General features: G+C 42.9%; 1 protein-coding gene across 2 annotated transcripts in view; it reads right to left on the bottom strand.

The window, feature by feature from the left end:
• The window catches only part of kcnab1b (potassium voltage-gated channel subfamily A regulatory beta subunit 1b), a 43132-nt gene that overhangs the window by 26330 nt on the left and 3620 nt on the right, over positions 1-13182 (bottom strand). Inside the window, exons 1-2 of one of the 2 annotated variants that reach the window (XM_085438448.1) lie at positions 7759-8224; positions 6462-6980 (exon numbers count right to left, since the gene is read on the bottom strand). The exons of the other annotated variant lie outside the window; for it this stretch is intronic. Coding sequence (XP_085294574.1) covers positions 6462-6676 — 215 coding nt within the window. The 5' untranslated portion in view covers positions 6677-6980; positions 7759-8224. Of the gene's footprint in view, positions 1-6461; positions 6981-7758; positions 8225-13182 lie in introns of those variants that run through there. 2 annotated transcript variants of the gene reach the window in all.

Below are 13182 nucleotides of genomic sequence, written 5' to 3'. Positions count from 1 at the left end.
GAGCATCCGGTGAGCTCCTACTGTATGTAGCCCTTTCTATTCTTAGTAGATCTCTAGCCAAAGAAAAAATATATCAACAAATGTGTGATATATTATGCTTTTTATTGAGCTGAAGCATTTTGAGGAATGGCCTCCTACTGTAGAAGAGTGAAACACTCATTTGGTTCTCAAGTCACATACATTTTTTCTTAACAACATTGGATTGTTCAAATCAATAACTGTCAACAAACACTGTCAAGGTTTTGGGTAAATGGATAAACTTCCTCACTGGCAGGGGATTAATGCAGAATAAGCAAGCCCACGCGAGCCAACCTTGATGGGGATTAGACAACACCCATTTCCACGGCTTCCACTGCTTTCTGTGCCATCTGTAAAATTCTGCACAGGGGAGAAAGTCGGGTCATATGCTGGATATATCAAAACCACACTCTGTGTGAACGGGACAACAAGGGAAATAAAATCATGCACTTTTTGCTTGGGGCGAAAAGTGAATAGATTAAGTGTGGAGGGAAAAAAATGCAGCAGAGTTGCATGGAAGAAAAAAAAAACGCTGATGAAGGTGATGAATGAAGATAAGGAGACGGGGAGCTACGAGGAGACAAAAAGAGACACGAGCAACAGACTCGAGCTTGCAGTTGCAAGTCCAAGCCCCGAGTCTAAGCAGATCAAACGCCCTCTACAGATAATGCATTCTATATGACACAGAATGGGAAATGGGAAATGACAGCCAGCTCCCTACAGGGGCTTGTGTGGTGTGTGTGCTCGTGTGTGAGTTTGCGATTGTGTGCGTAATAAAGAGGCCAGAGTCTGGACACGACTTCCTGCTTCGTTTTTTCCACAGGGCCGACAGTGTCGACATTGCGTTGGTTCTTTCCGTTTTCCGTGCCTTGCAATCAGACTCACACAAACGGGATTTTAGAAGCCTGCATTGTTACATTTGATTGTTATTCGTTAATTTAAACGCCTCTCAAGTGACTGATGGGTAGAGGATCTCACACAAAGTAGCTATTTTAGGAAGGGGCACATGACTGAAGCTGTTGACCCTGTATTGAAAAACATGTGGGCAGATCTGAAGTGGTTGATTCAGTATGGTGTGGATTTTAGAGAGTTAGGCAACATGGGAATTATATGATAACTAGCATGATAACTAGAAAAACCTGGCTGGCTGTGGTTTCAATACAGCACATGCTGCATGCAAGCTTTCTTTTCTTTGCTTAAATTTGAACGTAGACGTGTAAATATTTTGATCTCAAAGCATTTTGTGAGATTAATAGGTGGGTTTTTTTGGGCGAGAGTGAAGATGTGCTCGGCTCTGCCAGCGAGCATTGCTGCAGTGTGCACGTGCTGCATTTAGACACATGCAGCAGTGCTTTCTTTCTGTTTTTGCTTCCCCTTTGTGATTACAGAGGCTATTAAGGAGAAAAGGATAATATTGTTTTCATTGCAAGGCAACACTTTAATAAAATCACTGTGCTTACAGAAAGCCATCTCGGCTGTGACCTTTAATTAAAATGCAGCGAGTCCCTGCAAACTCCCTAGCTTTTTTAACTGAGAGATTGTGTGGTACTTATCCTCGGGGGCTTGTTTGGTCTTTGGGCAGAGTGGAGCTCCATGCTACAGGGCTCTTGTTGTGCAACACCCTGGCTCACATTATTAAATCTACACATCATTGCAAAACGGTTGAGACAAGCACTGGAGTAAGTGGTGTTGCAACATGAAGTGTTTGTTTTCGCTGAAGGTCGATGAAGACTTTTGATTTGTAGCGAAAAAGAACAAGTCGGAGAGTGAAAACAAACTGCCAAGTGCAAAAGCAGCACGATCGGCTGCGTGAGTGCAGACGTGTGTGAAGGCATGCAAGGCGCAAATGCACCTGCGCACATCACACACAGATCATCAAGGTTCACGGTCGTATGCACACAGGAGGAGGTAACAAAGCAAGCAAGGGTATTTTGTGGATCCGTAATGACAGAAAACTGCACTTTATGCTCCAACAACTTGTGGTAAAAATGCAGGAAATGTTGCATAGAGATATTATTTGTGAATACATTGTTGTTGTTAAGTTTTGTAAAAATTTCAGTCATTTTGTTGTGGATATGTGTTTTCTTTCAAGTGTTGATGTGGTTAGGAACAAGGTAAAGATTTAGTTCGCAATGGGCTCCAGCAGTGAGTGTCAAAACTCGAGAAAGAAAGAATCCTGTGCATATCTGGCTACTTTTTCCACTGTAGTTTTCGAATATATCAATCAGAAAATAACGATCATTATCTCTGTATAGGAAATAACAATCATAGCATCACTATAAGGGCTCAGAAATGTTAGCAAATTTCTAGATGGATGTGAAGGACCGTACAAAGAAGTGGAAAAATTTGAGGGAAAAATATATTTGTCTTTGACAAAAACTGATCATAACAAAGAGCAGGAGGGAAAAAAGTTTATTGGGCTCTGTTGGCTAGCACAGCATGCAACACATCAGGGCACGACCACAGGGTAATTAACCTTTAAAGCCTGAACTGTGAATTAAATTGTGAAAAAATTCTGTTTTGTTTTTTTAAACGAATGTTTGTTGAACCTTCTGACAAATTAAAAAAGAAAGAAATTAAGTATTGATATGCCAATATGAGTTTTAATTTTTGATATTTGCTATATCCCATATACCTGCACAAATGCCGGCGACAACGTCAGGCACTTATGTCGATTACGTAGACTCTATGGAGCGTCACACAGAAGTCTAAATCAGGCATACATGCAGTCAGCCCCAGATTCACACACGTGACCTCAATAGCTCTCATGATAGTGGGGTGAGGCTATGTATCGGCCCCCATGCTGTTAATGACAAACGCCTTTTTTCACACTTTGGGTCACGTGATGACTCACGTGATTAATAGGAGGACCACCTCCAAAGGGATGGTTCTACTAGGGGCAGAAACCTTGCGCTCTACTTCAGTTGTTTGAGAACTGAAGAAGCCTCTTGGATGAGTCCAGTTCCCTCCTTCCAAGCACTCGAGATCTTGTACTCACATTAATATACTGCTTTTCTAGTTTTACCGACCATTCAAACCTCTTTACTACAAATTACATATTAACAGTGCATTCACAGCACTTTATTCTATAAACTTAAAACACTCAATTTACCTATTATCTGTGGCCAGTTGAGAACTGCCAGTTAACCTAACCTGCATGTCTATGGACTGTGGGAGTCCATAGTCCATAGTCCTTGACTGAGCAGATTGAAATATGGCAACAAGACAGCCCCTGCTGGCTCTGTGACTACAAAATAAAATATGAGCCATCACAGATTTTTAAGCTTCACCCTGATACGACCTGAACAAACGACGTCCATACTCCTTAGATGTTAATGATTAAGGTGCCCCTGGAGAAATGGTCCTTTTTAACAAACCTAATTTAACCCTATTTGTTTTTTCTGTAAGGTCTGATCGCCTGTCGGCTTATTGAATCGAGGGCCTCAAAAGGCTCGAGGCACACTAGACGGAAAGAATCAGAATCACTCAGTTTGCTGCACTTGGACAAATGGGAGGAAACTCTCTTACAGTTTTCTTCCAAATTTTTCATCCCCTCATGTGAGAGTGCAACAAAACAAAGCGAGAGTACCTTAAAATGACCAGTATGAACCACACTTTCTGGCTATTCTGTGTGCACAAGAAAAAAAACAACAAAAAAACCTTCTTTTGTACGGCTGCCTCGTGCATTACTCACGCCGTCAACACGCAGATGTATGCACAGCACAGGAGGCCTCTCTCTCTGCTGCCCGCTGATAAACTTGCATCCAAAGAAACCAACAGAAGGGTTTTTTTTTTTTGCATGCCCATCTGCAGCGCAGCTCCGAACCAACCAAGCGGAACCTTCCCCAAACCTCCTGAACTGTCAAAAGGCCTCGCTGCCTAATGACCGTTATGTACTACAATCCCAGCAACCAGGGGCTCCCTACCAGCGACCAGATATAATGTGCACAACTTGTGAAGCTGACGTCACATTTTGTTACATCCCCAAATTTTGGGCCAGTTTTATACGCTTTTTGTGGCTTTGCGTATTATTTTAAGAGGAGGAAGAGATTAGGCAGCACTGAAAGGTTGCAACCAGGGACCCTACAATTAGAACTCCACTAAATTTGGATTACCATAACAACTAAAATGCTGGGGGTGGTGGTATTATTAGTTTATGCCTGCTTGCTCTGTGCACTACTTCTCCTGCTTTCACTTGCTATACGCCTTCAGATGTTCCCAGTGTGGAGCCTCAATGGCATCAAATGCCCATACACTCAAGGATATATAATGCAATGCGTGAACGCATACACCCACAATCGCACAAAGTCTCAGTGTGATTTGTTATCACACAGAGAAAAACTTCAAAGAATTTGTTGTACACAGATTTAGTACTTGGACTTGGCTTCACTTCAAGAGAAAGAGATTCCCTGTCAGATGGCGTCCGAAGCAATACGAGTTTCTAACTGAACAGCTTTGGGTCGAATGTTTGGAAGGAGAAAGGCAGCCTGAAAGATGGAGGAGCAGAAAATATCAGACAAACAGGGAGCAAAGAGGGGACGTGACTGATAAGAGTTTTCATCCAATATTTGTTTCTCTGTGGTGAAAACAGGGGATTTGCTGAGGGCTTGGAGCAAGCTTCACTATGAAAGCACTCCAGCTGTTTTCACAAAAAGCTACAGTGATAATCAGATTTTGAGAACTTTGAAAAGTGCGGCACAATTTCAAAATCAATTTACCCGCATAATAGGGGGGGATTAAATAAATAAATAAAAATGATGTAAACGGGGAACCCAGTTCTCACAATGAAGACTTGTTTAGCACCGAGAGCAGATTGAAAATGGCCATTACGATGTTGTTATGGAAACGAGATGAGATTGTATGACAAGCAGACACTTATCACAGTTAGCTGCTCAGCAGCCAATCTGCCCAGAATCTGCTAATTCCCTCTTTTTGTCTGAACTGACCTGCGTGCCCTAATTTGCTTTTTCATTCAGCCTCCTAATTCTTCTTCATTCTGCGTCTTTTTGTTTTTCCATTCTTTCTTGTCTTTCACCATCCTCTCCGTCTCTCTTGATCTCGACACTGCGAACGGTGATGTCACCCTCTCCAGCGAGTTAACGGTGTGAGGTGAAAGCTACGATTTTGCTCCCGTGGTCTGGGTTAAGAGCCCACTCGCTGAGATAAGAGCGCATTGTTTACTTGGCCCAGCCTTGTTACAACTCCCACACAGACGCACATGGAGAGCTCTACCGCCCGTCACTGCTCAGCTACTGTCACACTTTCCAGAATGTACTGTAAGGTTGCAGCCACTTATTGAGAGCTCCGCGTGGCATTGACAAAGTATTAAAGCCAGACTTTAATTACAAAAACTGGATGTGATTTAGATGCACTGAATAGTCTGTTTATCTGACTATACTGAGTGCACTTTACCATAATGCCAGACACCTATTTTAGAATATTTTCATGCACATTAGTTTGGCTTTTGCTTCTCCCACCACTATCAATACTGCTTCTTTGTCTTCTTTTTATACTAGAGGCCTCATACTCCAATTTATCGTGACGTATCCTGTTGTGTTTCTTTTCTTTCAGCATAAATTCTTGTGCACAAGTGCCTGCAACTTCATAACAGTTCTACTATTAGGATTTCTCTGCGCCGAGATCACCGGTGTGATGATTTGCATGCTGGTTATGTTTTTACAAATCATCTAATTTTCATTATATTAGTATGGTGATGTCTTTGTGTCAGCAGGGTTTTCTGTGCATAGTTTTTGGTCGTATCATATATGATAAGTAATAATTCTTCAGAATGTGTCCCCTATATGGGCACCAGTAATGAACGTCAGCATTTGAACTGTGCCAGAAAGAGGTCAAATCTGGTCAGCGTTTAAAATCAACGTTATAAATATGCTTTTAATATAACGTTCAAGTCTGACTAAAGGTCCTAATCTTAAAGCGTTTTTATCAGTGACTGCTACATTAAACCGTCTTCTCTCTTCCTCTCTCACTCTTTTCAAATTACACTTGCAGCCACTTAAATTCACATGTTCACGTCTGGAGCTCAAAGCAAAGCCAACAGCATAAACTGTCCTAGATCGTAGATTGCTGCGCTAATAACTGTGGAATTAAGGATGCCAATAAATTTGCATACTTGGAAAAAAAAACCATGTCTGTACTTTTCTGTCTTTCTTTCTTGACACACACACACAACATCCCACTCATCACCTGTCACCGCTCACATATCTTCATTTTTTCCCTTCTTCTCTTTTTTCCACCTTATTATCTTGTGTTTTCTTTCAAATTCGTTTCTTTTTCCTCACAGTGAAAATTATGAGAGCTTTTCACACCACACACTGGGAAACTGGGAAAAGAGGGGAGAGGAGTAAACTAACTATAAGCAGAGCTCCTCTTTCTTCCTCACTCTCTTCTCTCCACACAGCCTTCATCTCCTCAAGTTTACGTACCGGTACTTCATGCCGGTGAGCTTTGCCGTCGACTCCTTGAGGCTGTGGTGGTAGCGGTGGGTGAAGGACCCCAGGCTGCGAGCTATTAGGGCCACTGTGCGGAACCGGGCACGTGCCTGGCTGGCTGTGTTGGGGCTCGTTGCGTTCTGCTTGCTGTGCTCGCCATTTCGAGGGGCCTTGAGCCCGTGATCTGTACATGCAAAGGACACCTGCATGGCTCGAGGCAAAGGCCGCTAGAGCTGCTCTGTTTTAGTCCTTAAAGTGCTTAAGAGTCTTTTTTATTTCTAGTCTGCAGAACTAAGCTTATGTGAAGTTGAAAATCAAAGGTCCGTGCCAATTCCGGCCGCTGATTCTCATATGGAGATGGCAGTAGGAAGTGATGCACGGCTTTATTCCATCTCTTTTCAGAGAATTTTCTCAAAGTTATGCTACGTGAAGCTCAGGCATATCAGCGGCGGTCCCGGTCAGTGTGTGTGTGTGTGTGTGAGGCGCTGAGATCCTGAGCTGGTCTGGCTCCACCTGAAAAGATGGGAGAGGATGGAGATGGAGGGAGAAGGACATGAATGAGTTGCTTGTAGAGCTGTCTGTTTAAGATGAGCACTTGACTAAAGGAGAAAAAAAATATACTGCTAAAACCAGAAAAAAGACTGATCTGACAAAAAAACCTGTGAGACCTCTTTGTAATTTCTCCTTGTGCTGCTTTCTTCAGTTTCAGTTCTTCAGTAACGCCTCCTCCTCACATGTCTGAGCTGCTTTGTCATGGCGAGGCAAAGAATGAGCACAAGTTTTTTTCTTACATTTCTGTCACATTTATCTCTTTCTCTCTGCGCTGTTCCCTCATCTCTCTGTCTATATCTTCCATTCCACCTCAACTTTTGGCTCTTCTTTTCTGGTTACTCAGCCTTTAACCCTTCATTTTTTTAATTCTTTAATTTATGTTTTTGTTAGTGTGCTCAAGGTTTTGTCAGGCGACCAGGACTTGTGGGTGTCTCTGGAGTCCACCTTGCTCTCCAATCACAGCTAAGCCTTCTAGTCAAACACCTGGTGTGAGGAGAGTAACACTGCACCACCACATCGGGTGCTCAGCAACACACACACACATGCTCACCCGCACGCACACACACACACACACACACACGCTCACAGACAGTGTCTCACTCCTGTCACACATCTTAAAAATAAGGTCATGCTTTCACAGAAACGCAAATGCTCGCGAATAAATGCTGCACATGCACAAGCATTTCTGGCATTTGCTTCCACACGTGAACCAAATCTTCATTTACACAAGTGCTCTTACACGCAGCGAGTTGCCGGCGCTCTGTGAGAAACAAGGACGGAGCTGGATGAGAGTCTTGATTGATGCTCCTTCTCCTGGAACTTTGAGAGCGATCAAGCGCTGTTACGTGCTGAGCGGGGGTCCCAGAAAGATCTGCATCCCAGCTGAAGCGGCATTTCCCACAGATGTCCTCAGACCTGGCAAACAGCCTTGTCCCGTCTCCAAAGTCCTCGAGCAAGTAGCAGAGCTTTTATGGTCCCCGGCTTTGCAGCAAGTGGACTCTGTGTGATAAAGGGACCCTGGAACAGCAATGGACGAGCAGAGAGGAGGAGGAGGAGGAGGAGAAAGGAGGATGCATGGTTTCTCACTTCAGGGAGAAGAGGACAGATGCAGTGAGGAGGCGAGGAGCAGCGCGTGATTAGAGTAGAGAGAGTGAGCCAGTAACTGAATGAGGAAGAGAGACTGTGTGTATAGGCTCCTGGCTCTCACTGACTGGCTCAGAACTGCAGTGTTTTTCACTATGGCGCCACACAATCGGAGAGAGAGAGGGAGAGAGAGAGAGAGAGAGGTAGATTCTGAATGGGAATCATGAAGACTGAGTTGCTGCGACTTTAATTAGTTGAAGAAAATCCACTTTAGGGTGAATGATAGATACAACAGGCATGCTTTGCTTAACTGTGCATGTCTAGTAAAACATTTCACTTGCTTCCCTCGCTGTCTTATGTTTGCCGTTGCAGTGATTGCCCCGCTTGCATACATATGCACTCACTTCCACTCTACGACCTACAAGCATATCACAAATTTCGAGCTATGCTTGAGAGTCTTGTAAGAGTCAAATGAAGCATACACCATGTGTTCAAGCGGTGCAGCATCTTACTTTCTTCCCTCGCTGAGCACTAATGTAACAATGCAGGACTTCACGGTTCATTGAACATCCCTAAACCCTGAGGCCAGAACTGCCTTATTTAGTTCTTTGTGATTAGAGTTGTTAAGAACAGACACGTGTAAAAATCTGTGGGATCTCGTGTTTATTGTCCAGAGCAGTTAATGGGTCAGTGGGAGCATTTGGGAGGTGGATTTTCTGAGTGTGGGATGTGAGATTTTTATGCAATCTGAGAAAAGTATATTTTGTTCTGTATTATTCAGTGTGCAGAAATGTGTTTGATGTGCGGTTCACGGGAACGCTGAAGACTGCAGTTGTAAGATTTTTACTCTGTCTTTTTAAGTTAATAGAATTATAAGAAAACAAATACCAGCAGGGCCGGAGTTTCAAACTCCTACAATGTTAAAAAGCCTCTACACCAAAACACGAGCAATACACTGATGTGGGTTAAGAATTAAAACAAAAATGTAGGACTTGGAATTTCTGCAATGGCCAGTCTCCCTGCTTACACACAGGACCTGCTGAGACCTTATTCTAGCACTCAGCCTCTCTGATCATCTAATCAGGGTCTTTGAACTCTTTTCACGCGGTGACCACACTTCTGAGGCTGTAACTCCTAAACTGTGGAACCTTCCTAAGCCCATCATGTGGGTTGAATCAGTAGTTTATTTCACGCAGTTGCTGAAAACTTTCTATGGGCAATCTTTTCCTTAATCGCTTTAATTACTGTATATATTTTTACTGTAGTTCCTACCAAATGTGTGCAAAGAATTATGTATGCATAGATGAATGTAATACTGAATCATATGGATACGTACACTTCTTTAATGTATAGAAAAGTTATTATTATAGGTGCAACTCTGACATGCATTTCTCAAATTCCTGCCTCGAGTTATTCTCAGAGTCCAAGGGGATAACTCTAAAGACATCATCGAGTCTATTTCTTACAGGCTGTGGAGCGTCAGAAAGCATTACACAAATCTTGCTTCCCTATGACAAGTGAACTGATAATGAAGTGTTAAACTGACAGAGAGCGCCTTTAAACCAGGCAACCCTTGAGAAACGGCGGCATCAGCTCTGGTGTGCTGCTACTTCTGCATCTTCCACGGCCTCTTTGCCTGCCAGCGAACTTGACGTTGGCTTGATCGTGTTTTTCCTCGGTGCTCTGGAGAGGTTACTAAGTCACAAGCATCCCTCTAATGTCACCGGCACCTCCGGGCTCCAGTTTCCTCCCCGTTGAGCCCATTTAAAAAGTGTGTCAGTCAAAAGCGTCAACTAGAACTGTTACAGTCTCGGCTGGAATCCCCAGCGGTCGATAACGCCGTTACCCTGAGGCAAACTGCTCGTCTCTAATTGCTCTGGTAAGAACCTATAATAAGAGCTCTAAAACGTTGTTGCTAAGATGCAAACCCCTATAAAATGAGTTCTCGTGTTGAGGCGAGCAACCGTAACGCTGCACTGAGGAGGCTGAATCCCTTTACAGTAACATAACCCTGGATTTCCAGCAGCGTGGAACATCTGTCCGCCCGTCTCTCTGCAACGTCGTGCATTTAAAAGTCATTTTCTCCCTTGCTATAGCTGCCATACAGAGAAAAATCCTCGAGCGCATTAGATTCTCATTATTAATTATAGCCCTGTAAACACTCTGATTGATAGATTTTTGTGTCTGGCATTTTATTCTCCAGTTCAAAAGGCTACTAAGTGTCTGATAACCGTCCTTATCAGCCGTAACCTCCTGTTGAGGAAATGAGGCAGAACGAGGGGAAAACCTTTCCAACGAGTCAGTGATGTCATCGCTGCAGCAGTACCACCTCTCTCTGCTCAATTACATCTTTCCCTAGGTAGTATTTTTTCACTCATTCCTCTTTTTGCTTACATATTTTCCCTCTCTTTTTCTCCTCCTCTCCCCTCATCTCTTCCCTCCAAATAGCCCCTTTAAACAGTGCTCTTCCTCAGTCCAAGTCCAGAGTCCCTTTCCCTGTGCTGCAGGCTACAGAGTGCAAGTCATTATGATGCATTGTGCGCACAACACTTCAGAGGGAGCATTGGTTGTTTAATCTGCCCTAATAGGGTGGTACTACTCTGTGTAGAGATAATGGTCACAGCTATTAAGCCCCATAAATTCCACTGCAGGCCAGCAAGCATGCATGAAATACTGATGAGGAAGCTTCAGTCTGAATCGGACACGAGTGGCTGCAAAAGGCAAGGTCATGCTTATGACTACAACCATCCGCCGCCTGCAGAATCAAACCCCCGTCGCTCATATGATCGCCTCATCGTCATTACTGCCATTACAGTCATTGCTATACAATCAGCATTATTTAACTCTTAGCATTGTGACATCTTTAATTAATATCGTCATTACCACTGGTTGGCCAGCTTCTGCCACAGCTTCATCTCCATTTGGATCCACTCTTTATATGGTGACGTGGATGAATGCTGACAACTTTATTATGTCAGCCCCCACAGATGCCTCATGACCTTATTTGCATACCAAGCGAGCATACGTCCGCATTGTCGAATACTGAATAATAACAGGGAGGAAATGCAGGTGCATTTGTTTTAATGCTGGAGCACTCAAGGGTTCATAGTAGATTCAATATAGATGAAAGGTTTGCGTACCTGCAGAATGTAAGCAGACACGGGAGTTTTTATGAAACAACATTTTTCCAGGGTAACAGCTTATCCTAAATGAGCTGGCAAGTGGATGACTAATGACTATTTTTAGTCTGGAAAAGCCCTGGGAGAAAATAAAGGGATCTGCTGGAAGTGAAAACATAAGAGTGGCTCTGGAAACTTTCATGACATTTCCTGACAATCAGCATTTTTTAATTCTGATGTTAAAAATGAATGCAAGCTTGTTTTAGCCACTGAAAAAGCAGGATTTTTTGCAATCCACAAGTCAAAATGTCGGTTGTTATCTTAAAATTGGTACAACAACATTTGCTTTACTGGAAGATCCATAAATCTAGAAATAGGCTTCTAGTGTCCTTTCTTTCTTCTTATTTCTCACATTAGAAATAGTAAGTAATAGTAAGTAGTACATGTTGTTCCAGGATCAACATTGCAAGTGACCAATCAGAATGTTTTGACGTCATACTTTTGCGACTTCGGGAAAAACACAAAACTGTATTTAAGCTGCGAGAAACCGCCTCTGTCCGCCAATCAACGGACCCTGACCCTGACTCTAACCCTTTAATAAATGCTAAGCAGAACTGATATTGTCCTTGAAACACTGGAATTTCATAAATGCATGAATGGCTTCTCGCGCCGAAGAATAACTTTAAGTGGCTTCTCAAGGCTCTCTGAAGTTAAAAATTCAGTGACCTGCTGAACAGTTGATCTTTTCTGAGAATTTGCCATTTCTCACATGTAGCATGTCTTGCTCTGGTGCCTGCCAAAATCTAAGCCTGCACCTGCATTTCAAAGACCAAAGGCTTTTGTAAACAAGGATCTGGCTTTGGGCTATAGTGTCACCATTTGTGTGCATGTGTGTTGGTGTTTGAGAGATGGAGGTCATTAGTTTATCAGACAGCCATACCCATCAACCCCTATAGGTTTCTCTTGTTTCACATTAAAAATGTTCTGGAAAATAGTTCTCCTGTGATGAATTCTTTACCTTTTGAATATGGATGGCCTCATAGGAACAGTGGTTTTATGAAAAACACCATGTGCAACCTCAGTGACTAATGACTAAAAAAGAGGAAGCTACCTGTAGGCTATTCACCCTCATACACTGTTTAGTGGATTTGTGCTTAGCTCTGCCAGTATTTGAGGCACTGCAAAGGAAATGCTAAAACCCCACTAAGGATATTAACAGATTTAAATTGTTTGTTTGCAGTAAAATATTAAAAATACACCATTTTAATTGAGTTATGGACTTTTGTGCAATGTAGAACCAACTTTCATTTGCCTGTGTGTTATTAGAAATGAGGTCAGGACAAGAAAGGTTTGGAGCTAAATGAAGAGTTTCGTGGCAAGTTTTAGATTAGAAGACCAAGCTCAAGTATGCACATTGATGCTGGAGTTAGAGCCTGAGACCAGAGCGGAAATAAAGGAAACACCTAGCTTGGGTCTGTCTGTGAAAAAAGTCCACCTACTAAAACCTCAAAAGCTTACTAATTAGCGTGGTATTTGCCCACAAGCAGAAGGATCTACCTTCACTGGCCACTTCATTAGGTACCCTTGTTCGACTGCTCTTTAGAGAGAATATCTAAGCAGACAATCATGGGGCAGCAACTCAGTGCATTTAAGCCTGTAGACATGGTCAAGATGAAACGATGGAGTTCAAACTGAGCATCAGAATGGCGGAGAAAGGTGATTTAAGAGACTATGAATGTAGCGTGGTTGCTGATGGTCTCACAAACTGGTGATTTACTGGGATTCGTCTCTAGGGTTTACAGAGAATGGTCTGAAAAAAGAAAACATTCAGTGAGGGAAAAATGCCCTGTTGATGCCAGAAGTAAGAGGCAAAGACCAGACTGCTTTGAGCTGATAGAAAGCCAGTAATAATTCAAACAACCACTCATTACAACCAAGGTCTGCAAAATCTCTGAAAGCAC

Source organism: Copadichromis virginalis, linkage group LG18 (assembly GCF_057382275.1).
Source record: "Copadichromis virginalis isolate Kocher_CV1m ecotype Utaka linkage group LG18, C_Virginalis_male_GT1.1, whole genome shotgun sequence".
Lineage (NCBI taxonomy): Eukaryota > Metazoa > Chordata > Actinopteri > Cichliformes > Cichlidae > Copadichromis > Copadichromis virginalis.
The sequence above is the reverse complement of the archived record's forward strand: the minus strand, read 5'-3'. Positions and strand labels throughout refer to the sequence as shown.